Source organism: Daucus carota, chromosome 3 (assembly GCF_001625215.2).
Source record: "Daucus carota subsp. sativus chromosome 3, DH1 v3.0, whole genome shotgun sequence".
In the NCBI taxonomy this organism is placed as follows: Eukaryota; Viridiplantae; Streptophyta; class Magnoliopsida; order Apiales; family Apiaceae; genus Daucus; species Daucus carota.
In genome coordinates, this window is record NC_030383.2 from 46,756,825 (window position 1) to 46,772,073 (window position 15,249).

The 15,249-nt window shown below is 34.4% G+C and overlaps 2 protein-coding genes across 4 annotated transcripts; one reads left to right on the plus strand and one right to left on the minus strand.

The window, feature by feature from the left end:
* The first annotated feature begins 1,362 nt into the window (after positions 1–1,362).
* On the plus strand, positions 1,363–9,679 carry LOC108214688 (chaperone protein ClpB3, chloroplastic). Its single transcript, XM_017386825.2, has 10 exons — positions 1,363–1,748; positions 1,822–2,040; positions 2,421–2,658; positions 3,484–3,679; positions 4,153–4,207; positions 4,302–4,452; positions 4,714–5,022; positions 6,829–7,094; positions 7,337–8,263; positions 9,154–9,679. Exons 1-10 carry the CDS (start codon positions 1,500–1,502, stop codon positions 9,478–9,480), a joined length of 2,937 nt encoding a protein of 978 aa, XP_017242314.1. The 5' UTR covers positions 1,363–1,499; the 3' UTR covers positions 9,481–9,679.
* Positions 9,680–11,374: 1,695 nt separating this feature from the next.
* LOC108210504 (EID1-like F-box protein 2) lies at positions 11,375–14,709 on the minus strand. Of its 3 annotated transcripts, none has more exons than XM_017381826.2 (4): positions 14,533–14,709; positions 14,424–14,456; positions 12,043–12,831; positions 11,375–11,595 (listed from the first exon to the last, which is right to left on the minus strand). In XM_017381826.2, the coding sequence occupies exon 3, from the start codon at positions 12,822–12,824 to the stop codon at positions 12,078–12,080; it is 747 nt and encodes a 248-aa protein (XP_017237315.1). In that variant the 5' UTR covers positions 12,825–12,831; positions 14,424–14,456; positions 14,533–14,709; the 3' UTR covers positions 11,375–11,595; positions 12,043–12,077. The 3 variants fall into 3 exon arrangements, with proteins under 3 accessions (XP_017237315.1, XP_017237313.1, XP_017237314.1); XM_017381824.2 differs by having other exon boundaries at positions 12,039–12,831; positions 14,533–14,708; XM_017381825.2 differs by lacking the exon at positions 14,424–14,456 and having other exon boundaries at positions 12,039–12,831.
* Between the last annotated feature and the right edge of the window lie 540 nt (positions 14,710–15,249).

Consider the following 15,249-nt stretch of genomic DNA (forward strand, 5'->3'; position numbering starts at 1 on the left):
CTCTTGGTTGACTTCTAAATATAATATAAATAATGTGATTCATAGTAAGTTGGTAGTAAGTATATACTTTGAAAAGTGTCGACTCTATCGATGTTTTTTGTTTTGATTCTTTATTTATATTTAAGTCATATTCGAAACATATATATGAAAAAGATTGTTCTGTCTAAATTGAAGACAGATTTAAATTCCAACATGTGCAGGTGAATATTCTATTAATAAAAAAATTGAGAGCTATCTAGTAGCTCTTGAAATAGAGAGAGAAGAGACTCTTAAAACTTTTAAGAGCCTCGAGCTTTATTTTTTGTGATTTTTCTTACGTTTTGGAGTTATAATTTTTGTGGTTCTTATATTTTGGTTTAAGAGGTTGTTTAGTGTGTCTCGATGTTTTAAGTATTGTCCATTAAGATTATGATTAAGGCGAACCCGCGAAGGGAAGAAAATGAGAACTTGCACCAGATGTACTGTAACCTACAGAAACAGGCCTGCTGCAAAAAGAAAATTATACTATGCAAATAAATTCCAAAATTTCTTGAGCAGATATTAATACAGATATGTGGTGCTCAATCGAAAGGGGAAACATGTATTACGTTTCGCAAGATTACTTCAAGCAGCCGCAGACAAGAGCAAGTCCAAAAAAGCTTTGTCTAAATGGAAAAATATATTATACCAATAATTGAATACATATTATTAGTTTAACATTAAAAATCACTTGTTGCTAAATCGTTTTGAGAATGAGCCCCGATTTATTTATATTTGTCTTTGACGACGAGATAATTAATGAAAAGATGATAATGTTGATGATCATTCGCGTTAAATTGAAATGCTATGCGATGCTATACATGCAGTGATGCAGATGAAGGTGTGGTATATAGTATATGATAAGATTTTAAGATTAAAAAATAAAATCTATTCAATTAATTAGATAACACATGATATCCTATTCTGAAATGCGTGACATGTCTTAAATAAATAAAAAATTAAATTATTTGATTAATTACTCATTCTGAAATTAAGTATAATCATTAATTTGAAAATGCATAACAAATTTTCTAAAAAATTTGGGAAAAAAATATCTATTTAGTTACTCAATCGCATAATGCCCGCGATACTTTGATCAAAATATATATTATCATAATATTTTTGACTCTGAAAATATTCACGTCAATAAAAATAATAATAATTACGACTTGTCCTGGACATTTGGGCTGGACTATAACTCGACTAGAATATAACTCGACTAGAGAAATATTATAACAAATACTTATTTATATGATTTATAAGCATAAAAATAAAAATTCTTAAAATCATTGACTTAAAATGTTAATGAAGTATGAAACCAAAAAATATACTCAAATTTCCTGTGAGGATTCAAAAATCAATAATAATAAATATAAATTAGCTGCTTCACATGTTCTGAACGCCCCAGTGCAGTGAATCCAAACCAACCAGTTCACTGCTCTGACTTCACCGCCAAATAGCACCGTTGCCGTTCTCCGGCAATGGCTTCTCCGGCGACCTTTTTCTCCGCCATACACCGACCTCCAAGTAACAAAACTAGCCTGGTCTCTCACTCCTCCACACTCTCCGTCAATCTCTCTTCCACTTATCCACCTCTCCAAGCTCTAACTTGCTCTCTCTCATTCAAATTCAATAGACACTCCGCGTCTCTCACCCGAAAAACTCGCCCTGTCTTTTCCCCAGCCAATCCTAGACCTTCTCTAGTTCGCTGCCAAGCTTCTAGCGGAAAGGTTCGAAATTTTGATGAATTAATAATCTTGATTTAATATGATTTGAGGATGATTTTGTTGTGTTTGTTGATAGGTTTCACAAGAGGAGTTTACGGAAATGGCCTGGCAAGCGATTGTTTCGTCGCCAGAAGTGGCTAAAGAGAATAAGCATCAGATTGTTGAGACGGAACATCTGATGAAGGCTTTGTTGGAACAGAAGAATGGACTTGCTCGTCGTATTTTTTCGAAAGCTGGTGTCGATAATACACGCCTTCTTGATGCTACGGATAAGTTTATCAAACGACAACCAAAGGTATACACAGTGTGGTTGCGATAATTGTGATTGACTGGTTCTCAGTTTACTAATAAGTTTTGAGTAAACAGTTGCATATTGGTTAAATCTAAGTCTAATTATGGAAATGCAATTTCAAATGATGATCAATTATAGCTTATTCTTCGGTTATTTGTTTGTCAACATTTCGCTTCCTAATTATGGATTCAAGTGTTTGACATAGGAGCCCTTAAAATTACTGTATTGTCTAAAGTATTGATGAACAAGTGCTACTGTTAGCATTGTCTGTTCGAACTTCACTATACTGTGAATGGAGTTCTATTGTTTCAATGCTTAGTCTCATAAACTTGTCCTCGTAGCATGTATCAACTTGTTTTTTTATTTGTGCTCATAAAATCCAGGTTATCGGTGATTCTGCGGGTTCAATGTTAGGGCGAGACCTGGAAACCCTATTACAACGAGCCAGAGATTACAAAAAAGAGTATAATGATTCATTTGTAGCGGTTGAGCATTTAGTACTTGGTTTCGTGCAAGATAAGAGATTCGGAAAACAATTGTTTAAGGATTTTCAGATCTCAATGAAAGCTTTAACAGATGCTGTGCAAGCAATAAGAGGACGCCAAACGGTGATTGACCAAGGTAAATATAGACTTTGTAAAATGCTGTTACATGTAATTTTTTTAAGAACTTGTATCCATAAGATTATTTATATAATTGTATTTATATGTCATTCTAGTATTCTTACACTTTGCACCACTAGAATTAGTTTTCTAAACACAACCTTTTTCAAACATAAACTTCAGCTAAGTGCTCATAAGGTCGCAGCATCTAACTTCTTGCTACAACTGGTTGTGCTAAACATAGCCTCAGTGCTCCATGTACACGCCAAAACTCAGAAATATTCAGTTAAACCACAATTATTGGGGTAATTGTTTTTGGCCAAAAATTTCAACATGATGACCTATTACCTTCTGCGGATCTTTTACTTTACAATTGTAGACATGATGTACATGTGCTCATATCAACTTCTTTTTATTTATTACGTACTTTGTTTATATCGTTAATATATGTGTAATTTCAAATTAAAGTGTATAGGACTAAAAGGTTTGTTCACAGTTTTTCTTTCCCCCTATTAGTGTTTAAATGTTTACATTGTGACCATCTGTTATCTGGGGGTACCTTGACTAGATTTTGGACACTTTCGCTCCCCTCTTATACTACCAATGGAAAACTTAAAAGTGTTGAGTCTTTAATACTTGACTATTTAGTGGTTATTTATAGTTGAAGGCTTGGAGCCAAGACTTATATATTTTTTTTCTTTTGTGCTCCTATAATATGTCACATCTTGGTATTTAGTATTTTAGGTGTCTAAGAGAAAGTGAGAAAATAAAAAGAATATTAGTGATACTGTATAGTGGATTTTTTTCATCAATAGGATATCCAGTTGTTTCATTTGTGAAACAGATCCTGAAGGGAAATATGAAGCATTGGAGAAATATGGTAAAGATTTAACAGCTATGGCAAAAGCGGGAAAGCTTGACCCGGTGATAGGAAGAGATGATGAAATTCGTAGGTGCATCCAAATTCTTTCCAGGAGAACAAAGAATAACCCCGTGCTAATTGGCGAACCAGGTGTTGGGAAAACTGCAATTTCTGAAGGGTAAACTTACACTTTTCTCCTTCTTGTTTCCCTGATGAACAAATGCATAGCGTGAACTTGAAGAGAGCTTGACTGCTGTCAATGTTAATAAGCTTGCAGCTTCCTTACAAAGTATTTTAAGTAGTGTGGACCATGTTATCAAGCTCACATGATAAACAAGGTACAGAATAATGATCTATAATGTGAACTAATAAACATTTCCAGTTTCAAATGAGGTGTTCTGTCGCAGACACGCACAAGAGTTGAAGACTAATAGGTCATATATTGTAGAGATGTTACCATTCCATTATGCAGGGTTGAATTGGAAGTAGAAAAGTTAAAAGTAAGTTTTATTGGTTGGTCTTGGTTTGTGCAAGTAGGACAATCAGGGGAGGGGAGGGAGACTAGTTTACGGTCTTATTATAGTGTATGATTTTTTCTCATACTGTCAAAAGTTATCTGATTACTTTTCTATTATATGTATAATGTAATAGGCTTGCCCAGAGAATTGTGCAAGGAGATGTGCCTCAAGCTTTAATGAATAGAAAGGTGATTAATTTATTGTATACATCTTCAGGATATATCATTCTTTTCTTTGCATTAAGTTTTCTGCAGAGTAAACTAATATGATTTCTTAATTCAGTTAATATCCTTAGACATGGGTGCTCTCATTGCTGGGGCAAAGTACCGTGGTGAGTTTGAGGATAGATTAAAAGCTGTGCTCAAGGAAGTGACAGAATCAGATGGGCAGACAATTCTGTTCATAGATGAGATTCATACAGTTGTGGGGGCAGGTACTCTCTTGCAGAGTCTATTCTTTGAGATTTTAACTTTACCATTGGATATGTTAGAGTTTGAATTGAATGTATGGTCATGAGACAATGCATATCTTCATTCTCTTGTATATGTTCTCTCTTACTTCCACCCCGTCTTGTCATTTTTTCCCCTAAATTGGTTCATATTACATCTGATGGCTCATATGATTATTTTTGTTATCTAAATAGATGAAATTATTAAGTTATCATAAAAACAAGGTCGTCTGTGTTAATGTTTAGGTGCAACCAGTGGGGCAATGGATGCTGGCAATCTTTTGAAGCCGATGCTTGGTCGTGGAGAATTGCGTTGTATTGGGGCGACCACCTTGGATGAATACCGTAAATACATTGAGAAAGATCCAGCCCTGGAACGTCGTTTTCAACAAGTGCTTGTTGATCAACCCACGGTAGGAGATACCGTCTCTATACTCCGTGGACTTCGCGAAAGATATGAGCTGCACCATGGTGTTCGCATTTCTGACGGTGCACTTGTCGATGCTGCAATTCTTTCAGATCGTTACATTAGCGGACGCTTTTTACCTGATAAAGGTAATTCTCCACATTGAACTTCCAGAATGCTATATTAATTGATATATTTTCTTCTGACTTCTTCAATACTGATGATGACTGAAAATCTGATATGTATGTACCTCAAAATTTTAGTGCTGTTAACTTGATCCATATGAGATCAACCAGGGTGAATTTTATAGTTGTATGAGGGTGTTTAGCAGTGGTGGGGCCATCCTTGTAGATTAGTGGGGGCATAACAAATTTCCAAAATCACAGCTACTAACATTGCCATAATCGACAGTTTTGTGTTATTTGCCTTTGTTTGTATAACATTTTGAGAACTTTCTCACTTTCTGAAGCATATATAACAGTATAAAACCTTTTTAAAAAACATTTTTATCTCAAAAATTTATTGATGCATTTATGAACAATTTATTTTCTGTGTTAATAGTACTCTTTTAAAACAACAACTATTGTACAAATAAGTAAGAAACCCCTGAGATACCGATGTTTTTCCATTTTGTTATTTCTCTTGAAGACATTATACATTATGTATACACATTAAGCATGAAATTATAGCTTGCATAAAAATTTGAAGAGAAGTATCGCATTCATATTTAGAAAAACTCTGTTGGGAGTTTTGTTAGAAACTGCTATACTTTTAAAAAAGTGCCGATAAAAAAAGTGGTGTTGTAGAAATCAGATAGTTGTTTGGTAATATTTTTATATTTGCGTAATTTGAGTTATAATAGAAAAAATAATGTTTTTGGTGAGGTTTGATAGTGAAATCTATGACAGCTTCCCGCAAAAGCTGAAAAACAGTTTTTTCCAAAAGCTTGGGGGACATGCTTTTCTTAAAAGCAACTTTAAAGCTTTGCTTTTCAGAAAAGCTACTTTTAGATTTACCAAACATTTCTTCACCTGCTTTTGAGCAAAAAACTATTGTTGCTGTCTGCAACAGCAATGCCAAACCGAGTTCTAAATTTCAAGAGGAAGAATGAATATTAAATATGAGAAAAACATACATAAATTTGTATGTTTCCACTTCCCTTCTCATGCAGCTCTATGTATTTATACTAGACACAGCACCAGAACACAACAAAGGCCCCCATATTTTCTAGAATACAGTTGCATATTGCCACATATATATAAGAGCATCTTCAATGGGCTCCTCAAACAAGCTCTTAACTCTAAATTTAAAGAGGATATGAAGAGTTAGAACTCCAATGGGCTCCTAGTAGCTCTTTAAAACTTTAAGAGGTTTCTCTCTCTCCTTTCTTTTAAAGAGCATCTAGGTGCTCTTAACTTATTTTCATTGAATAAAATAATCACTTCCTTCTACTTCTATTCACTTCTCTTTAATTCTCTCTCCAACTTTTCTCTCAAATAATAATAAAATATGAAAAAAGAGCAAATATAAAGAGTAGGGTTGGAGTTGTCACGGTATTCAATGTATTAACTTACTAGGAGCCACATATTATATTATTTTTTAAAGAAGGATTTAAGAGCACCATTGGAGATGCTCTAAGTAACTAAAATTGAAAATCCTAGTGGTGTTTAGTGTATTCTACTAATATGCAATGTGAAGGTGAATTCTAATTAATATCATTTGCCTTTATAGTAACACACTAGCATAAACCTATATGAAAAAGATTTGACGTTGTATACTGCTTGTAAAGATTTGGGGTGCTGATGTCACCTTTCCCAGCAAATATCAGAATGAGATGAAAAAATTTGTATTGAAGTGTTCTGCATAAGTGAACTCTGAAGCTTAAATACCTTCCCTTTTAATTGTTCAGGAAATCTGGAGGTTGTAGTATGCTGACTTTTTCATTTTTGTTACAGCTATTGACTTGGTCGATGAAGCGGCCGCAAAACTGAAGATGGAAATCACCTCAAAACCAACTGCTCTCGATGAGATTAATCGTGCAGTACTGAAGTTAGAGATGGAGAGGCTATCTCTTACAAATGACACTGATAAAGCTTCCAGAGACCGATTAAGTCGTCTTGAAGGGGAGTTGAATTTATTAAAGGAGACCCAGGCTGAATTGAATGAGCAGTGGGAACATGAAAAAACAGTCATGACACGCTTACAATCAATAAAAGAAGAGGTATATCTCAGCAGGGAGTAATCTATAAAACATTATTTTGCCCTGTCACCATGTCAAATACTGCACATATGTATAGCTTAATATTGTTGGTTCTACATGGAAGAAGTGGGATAATTTTGTTGGTTCCACGTGGAGGAAGTGGGTATAGTATAATTTCCATTGATTCCATGCGAAAGAAGTGGGGTCAAGGCCCAAAGGACAATATTCTTCTTTCCATTGAATGTGTTTGTTTTTAAATACAGATTGACAGAGTAAATCTTGAGATCCAGCAGGCAGAGAGGGAATATGATCTTAATAGGGCAGCTGAGTTGAAGTACGGGAGCTTAAACTCATTGCAGCGTCAGCTTGAAACTGCAGAAAAAGAACTTGATGAGTACATGAAGTCAGGGAAGTCCATGCTTAGAGAAGAAGTTAGTGGGAGTGACATTGCTGAGCTTGTGAGTAAATGGACTGGTATTCCTGTTTCCAAGCTACAACAGTCAGAGAGGGAGAAGCTGTTACACTTGGAATTGGAGCTACATAAACGCGTGGTTGGTCAAGATCCTGCAGTGACATCTGTTGCTGATGCTATCCAGCGATCTCGAGCAGGTCTCTCAGATCCTAACCGTCCAATAGCTAGCTTTATGTTCATGGGTCCTACAGGAGTTGGTAAAACAGAACTAGCAAAGGCCCTTGCCTCTTATATGTTCAACACTGAAGAGGCCCTTGTAAGAATAGATATGAGTGAGTACATGGAAAAGCATGCGGTTTCAAGGTTGATAGGGGCTCCCCCTGGGTATGTAGGGTATGAGGAAGGAGGACAGCTGAGTGAGACTGTCCGGAGGAGGCCATATGCAGTTATTTTGTTTGATGAGATTGAGAAAGCCCATTCTGACGTGTTCAATGTTTTTCTTCAAATCCTAGATGATGGTAGAGTTACAGATTCACAGGGCCGAACTGTGAGTTTCACTAACACTGTCATCATTATGACTTCAAATGTGGGTTCACAATACATTCTTAATACAGATGATGACTCCGTGTCGAAAGAAACAACGTATGAAACCATAAAGCAGAAGGTAATGGATGCTGCTAGGTCAGTTTTCCGACCGGAGTTCATGAATCGGGTTGATGAGTATATAGTTTTTCAGCCTCTTGATCGTGACCAGATCAACAGTATCGTCAGGATACAGGTACATATTCAAGCCTGTACTTGCACTGCATAAATTTAATATCTTCAACTGCAAATTAAAGTAATATATATTGATGCTCCTAAGGCCGTAGGTAATTTACCCAAGTTTATAACAAAAACACAATACAAAATCTATATATTTTTATGTATAATGTAGACTAATTTAGAAACAGTTGTTTTTCTAACCAAGATATGTTTTGTTTTAAAATTCTTATTCCCAAGTCACCGATTATGAATAAGAACAATTCTGCAGTGTAATATTTTACGTCTTTTAGGACCATTACAAATGACCTTTATATAATGATAGATTAGAATTAGAATTTTAAATTATATAAGTATATAGAATCGTTTTACTATTTTGCATTAAACTTAAGATGATATTAAAATACTTGTCTAGGATCTACATATGTAAAAGGCAAAAAAAGAAGAAGAAAACACAAGAGATTTTGAAAGATGCAAACATACATTCGAAAATATATTAAAGGCCTACATGATGTATATACATTTGTCTTTAGATCTTGTAGATGTTTACATGAATGATAATTCTAAATCTAGTTTATGTACAATATACATGCATTTTGTATGTTAATTTTTTTTCCCTCAAGTTAAAGGCATGTTTTTATTTTTTAGAAATTAAGAATCTTATATATCTTTTGAATCACTGATTAAAAAGATATCAAGGGAAACCTCACTATCCAAGTTCTGTACAATGTATGGTAGTTTTCTTTATTAAATTATTATTACTGTACATAAACTTCTATTGAAAAATAAATTTTTATAGTGATAATTATCTCTAGTCCCAGGGATAGAAACTGTATTGGTTTTACTGTTGCACTAGTTTTGAGTCTTCGAAGTATGCAGTACAAAACTTATTCAACTCGTTTATCACAGCTGGAACGTGTTCAAAAGAGGATAGCAGATCGAAAAATGAAGCTTCAAGTCAGTGATGCTGCTATTAAACTCCTAGGAAGTCTTGGGTATGATCCAAGCTATGGTGCCAGGCCTGTAAAGCGAGTGATCCAGCAGAATGTGGAGAATGAGCTTGCCAAGGGTATCTTGAGGGGACAGTTTAAGGATGAAGACACAGTCTTCATAGACACAGAGGTCACAGCATTTTCCAATGGCCAGCTACCTCAGCAAAAGCTAGTTTTTAAGAGATTAGATTCTGATTCAGATACCACAGCAGAGAAAGCAGAAACGTTTTCAAAGACCGTTTAAGGTTCCATGCACTTGCAATCATACCAAACTGAGCTGAATATACTTGTAATCTGTTAACAAAATTCTTTAATTTTGTACAGGATTCTGTAATTATGAGGATAAAGCATTGTATTATTGTAAACTATGTTAGTTGTAACAAATAATATGCTGAGATGAATATATATTTAGATGTAAAGATGAGGAAAGTTATCTTTGGATTTATGCATTAAGCAAAGCCTACCCTGGGGGGCAATGGACATGAAGCCAAACCAAGTATAGTAAGGGCATCAAGTTGGAAACAGGCTGATAGGTGTTGTGGTTAATTCTCAATGTGCATGCCCTAGACAGAAAATAAAAAAAATAACCCATACATGGAATAAAGTGGGCGTTTGGCCGGGTTTTTTTAGCATTGTTTTCGACTTATTGTCCGAATTAATAAGTTATAGTTAATTTTTTAATTATAATTTAGAATTAAAACATGTTTGAAGAAATGTCTATTTTATATACTATTGAGTAAATCTTGTGTGAGTACGCCGAGCAGGCATGAAATTGTTTATAAAAATTAAAAGACAATTTGTCTGAACGAGGAATTTTAAATTTTATTGTTGAGTTATTTGTATAACAGAGGTAACTTGTAAATAATTAACAATCTAATTCTCAAAAAATTATAGTAATTTTGAATACAAATTTATTTTGAAATACTTATCATTTGAGACAAGTTGATCCAAGTTGGTATTTAAGTGCAACACATGGAGCAAAGGGTGATGTCAATCTCTTGAAGCCTATGAGTTGCATTGGGACAACCACCCCTTGGAAGAATATTGTAAACACAGCCAGACAGATTCATCCCTGGAACATCATTTTCGAAGTGCGATCATCAGAGAATTAGTATCATCTATGTGGTTGTTTCCCAAAAGCTTATTTTGCCGATTTCCGGTTTACAAAGTCAAAATCAGTTTATTTGTACCGTTTTTAAAGAAGTTACTCCCTCCGACCCATTTTAACTGCTTTTGACTTTTTTACACGTATTTTAAGATGTTAAAAAAATCACATATAAACATAATTATTTTTTATAAAATTTATATCAAATAAAAGTTCGGAATCTAAACTTTTATTTGATATAAAAATTGAATTTTTTAGTTGAGTGTACATATTATTTTTTTGCACCTCAATATACGTATTAAAAAGTCAAACATCTGTTAAAATGGGACAGAGGGAGTATGAGCCGATTTTTGACTTTTTAAGACGGGAATTCAAAATCTTAATTTATTTTAGTGATTTATACATTTTTTTTGAAATTTGGCTTTTTAAAGATGTTATAATATCACTTCAGAAGATGATTTATAATATTTTATTATTATGTTAATAATTTTATAATACCTAATAAAGGAAACACAAGCTCCCATGGCCCTCTTATGATCAATAACTGAACATCAGAAATCAATCTTACAAAAAAAAAGTTTGCCTAGATGTTGTTAGACTTGTTTTATGTTTACCAGAAACAACATTATCATGTTTTATGTTTATATATTTTCTGAAAACTGTTTTTAAGAACATGACTGAAGAGGCGAAGACCACATTTATATTATGAAGCCGAACACCCACCTAATTTAAGGGCAGAGTAATTTTAAGAATCCAGCAGGCAACGAGAAATATGAACTTAATCACACAGCCGAGTTGAAGTACAGGAACTTGAACTCATAACAGTATCAACTTCAAACCGCAGAGGAGCTAGAGCCTAGATGAGTATTTAAATTCCGGAAAGTCCATGCCTAGAGAAGAGTTAGTGGAAGTGATATTGCTGAGTTGAGCACGATTAGATAACCAAGTGGTTAAGAGTACATAATATTTCAAATACAAATGTAGCTACATACTTTTTACACATTTCAGGCAACAAGGGTCTAGTAATGATTGATGAAACCAAAAGATTAGCTAAATCTTCAAAAATCCCACGGCCAGCAACAGGTGAAAAGAACTGAAAACAGCATACTTGCTGTAAATATATAGCATCTGTGACCGTTACAGACTTACAGTGTAGGCTTTTAAGTTCAATACAAGGCAACTTTGTCTTCCCTGCTTGCAGAAATCCTCCGACAACAAACAAATAAAAGCTTGAATTTCTTTAAACGGTTATACCTGTCCAATTAGAAGATGTAATATTTCAGATACTCCCAGTACATGCTGATATAGGAGAGATGTGAGGTGCAATGTTTTTCACTATGTTACCCCGACTCTTCATTTTGTCTATAGTGTACCCGTGTCAGACACTTGACGCTTGGACATGGGTATGTACATTCCGACACTTATTTAGGCCAAAACTATGTAAAATTTTCAGAATATTGCTGAGTCTGAAACTCGGACACGTATCCATGTTGGACACTTTTAACCGAGTCTGGGTAACATAGGCTTTTGAAGTACAACAAGCAGCTTAAGGATGTCTACAGATACTCCATCGGAAAGATGATTGATCAGATTATAGAATTATGAATGTTAGATAAGCTGACACAAAAAATCCATGACGGCGTAGTTGCATGTATGTAGAGCTGAACTTAATTTGTCAAAAGAATCATTAAGTGTACCTACAAAGAGCAGCAATATATTCTGCTTCCACTGAGTAATTACTCCAACTCAGATGCCTCTTCTGAATCAGACAATGGCAAAAGTGTGCAAATTCCAAGAACATGTCCATTGAGACACACATAATACTCAATTGCATCATCGTAAGCCCCTAACCTGCAGCTAGCACTTTGTGGTATCATCTTCGCTTGCAGCATGCTCCAGAGCTTTGCCTTGCAATATGGACACACTTCCGTAGGATGAAGTTTAGCCCCTCTACCGATCAGCATTTTCCGAACTTTTGATACTCCAAACGACTTAAACACGCCCCTGAAAAACCCCACATCTCCCTCTTCCCCTTGGTCAAGATGTTCACAGGGGTCTGAAACATACAAAATATCTGATCTGCATTGAGGTAAGAGAAAACTTTTTCCTGAGGTCCGAGAGAACCGAGTTCTGTACGCAAAGTGGCCAGGTATATGAGTGCTATTGAACAATCCACCCTTAGTACATCCTGAGCAATATATAAGCAATTTCCCTAGTGCCCTCCAGTTCCCATCAATACTGTGACTCCCACTAGATTGCAAATCAAGCATCATTTTGGGAGCTCTTGTCCGGCAAAATTCCTTCCAGAGCACTCTTTTAGCAAGATCATCGAACCATTTGCATACACGAGAAAGACTTGCAATTATCTTAGGATTCCAATTCAAATGCTGTAGTAGTAAGAAAATAACTTCTTCACTTATATGTCCTTTCGTGCAGACACAGGTAGACGAATGTACACAGCGATACACTTTCGTAATCGTCATGCTGGACCTATTAAGTAGTAGCACCCAAATTAAGAATAAGTCTATAATATCTTTGTTGTACACGCTTACAAAATTAAATTTATACACATATAACCACTGCAACCATCAAAAGCTCAAGCAAACAAGTGCATGCCATATAGATCCCATTATACAAATATTGACAGAAACATGCCAATCATGTCTGAAAAAGAATATTCAACTCGCAAAGACTAGGTTTTAAACCAGATGGAGCTGTAGACATATTGCTAAAACAAATGGCCTTTATCAACCTCAAAAGCATTAGGTGATTATATAAGCAGAAAAACCTTTCATGTTATCTAACTGATCAAGAATTGAAAACTATGTACGAGAGACTAAAGGTACATCTCATATGTAGAAACCAATCAGGTCATATATAGTAGCTCTCTAGGTTAAGGTGACTAAGCAGAGTAGATAGATATGATGGGGCGAAGATCCTGAGATAATGCTCAAAATTCCATTTAATTACAAAAATGATGGCAGAAACAGGTTAGGCACATTTGTAATACATGCAGTAAAAAGAAAACTACAATTTGTTTTTGTTTGGTAACTCCGCTTGGTTAGAGACTTGCTAGCCAAGACTAAGAGCTTATATATTGGGTTCACAGTGTAACAAATCATCATGGTTCAATGACACGTTTTAGTACTTATATCTTGTATTGTAGCACTTTCACCTCTCATATAAAGCATGCTCCCATAAAGAGAATTATGATATTGGAATAATCTGGAAAACCAAGCTGCATGGTGCCATGTGAAAGTAATTACTATGTAAACACAAGACAAAACACTCTATATGAAAATTATACATGAAAATCAATAGAACAAACTTGTTGAGTTCTCAGCGATGGTCTCAACTCTCAAGAAATGCCTTCAAAATTTTATTTGTCTTACTCATTGGCTATCATAAGAAGGAAATTATAATAAGGTTGAACAAGGGATTTTTAAAGAAAAAGATACAAGCAAAACTAGATGTCCTTTCCACAAGTATATATAATGCGTGAACTTGAATATATATATATATATATATATATATATATATATATATATATATATATATATATATATATATATATATATATACACACTTTACTATGATATTAGCTCAACCTAGAAAGGGGAAGACCTTAAATTATTACTTCTAGCGTGTTCCAGATTTTTAGTAGAGCTAACAACGTCATTACAAATTCACATCCTCTGCTTTTCTTCAATTCATACCACTTCTGTAAAGTTCATGTGCCCGAAATCATAGTTTTGTAACAAAAGGAGTTAACTAATAAAAATTTCAAAATATCAGATTCTTAGATGTTAGCATGCCTGTTTTTCGGAAAAACATATCGTCCTTTTCTCTCTTCTGCTGCAACCCAACAATATAAGCACTTATCATCCAATCAAAGATGAATTTAATAAACTAACTTGAATCAAAATCAACCAGAAAAACCAACAACATCAACATTCAATTGCAAACATAGCTTAAAAATAAAGCAAAATCAAGAAAATCAAACAAACACAATCAAATTCCAAAATTAACAAAGGAAAGAATGAATCATATAAATAAGCATTGAAGTTCAAAACTTTACATACCACAAGTCATCCAAAGTCACTTCCCAATATCACCTTAATATAAAAACACAAACAAATATCAGGGTTTCAAGAATCTTGAAATTTAACCCAAAAAGGAAAGAAAAAACACCTTAATTAAATGGCAAAGACGGTAGCTTCAAGAATCTTGGATTTAACAGCTAGGGTTTGTTTGAGAGATTTAAACAGTGAAGATGAAAGAGGGGTTTCGTAGCCTATATCTACAAGTAGTAGATTATTATTTACACAAAAGGCTAATATTACATCGCTGCATTTATGCTTGACGGAGACAGACAAATGAAATTAGAACATGTAGCATTCCAGTTGTGGTAGCATGTTTGTGGGGCCAAGTAAATTCTGGAAAAATGATCCCAAATCTCATAAGTAATACTCGCTCCGTCCTGGTCATTTCTATACAGTTTCCTCTTTGGACGTCCCATCATTTCTATACATTCCTAAAATAGCAATTTTTAATAATGTAAAACATTATTACACCAACTATTTTCTTCCACTATCTTCATTTTATAATAATATAAACACTATTACACCCACTACTTTCCCACTATCACACATCTATAATTAAATACAAATGGGTCCCGCCACTTTACTCACTTTTCATCTAACTTTGCTATTTTTTACACTTTTTCTTGGTCTCTGTGTCCACACCAAATGTATACAACCTATTGGACGGAGGGAGTATCTTAAAATAACATGAAAAAAATAATCTTAAATATCATTTATTAATATCTAATAATTTAACATTTTCAATTGAAGAATAAAATACTAGATCGTATGACGTTTTGTTGTTTTAATCCCAGCAAAACGCTAG

Excerpts from the sequence above, each read along its gene's own strand:
- LOC108210504 (XM_017381825.2), bottom strand. The coding sequence starts at position 12,824 with ATGACGATTACGAAAGTGTATCGCTGTGTACATTCGTCTACCTGTGTC.
- LOC108214688 (XM_017386825.2), top strand. The coding sequence starts at position 1,500 with ATGGCTTCTCCGGCGACCTTTTTCTCCGCCATACACCGACCTCCAAGT. Across the intron at positions 2,659-3,483 it reads CCAAACGGTGATTGACCAAG|ATCCTGAAGGGAAATATGAA; the intron begins GTAAATATAGAC and ends TTTGTGAAACAG. Across the intron at positions 4,453-4,713 it reads TCATACAGTTGTGGGGGCAG|GTGCAACCAGTGGGGCAATG; the intron begins GTACTCTCTTGC and ends GTTAATGTTTAG.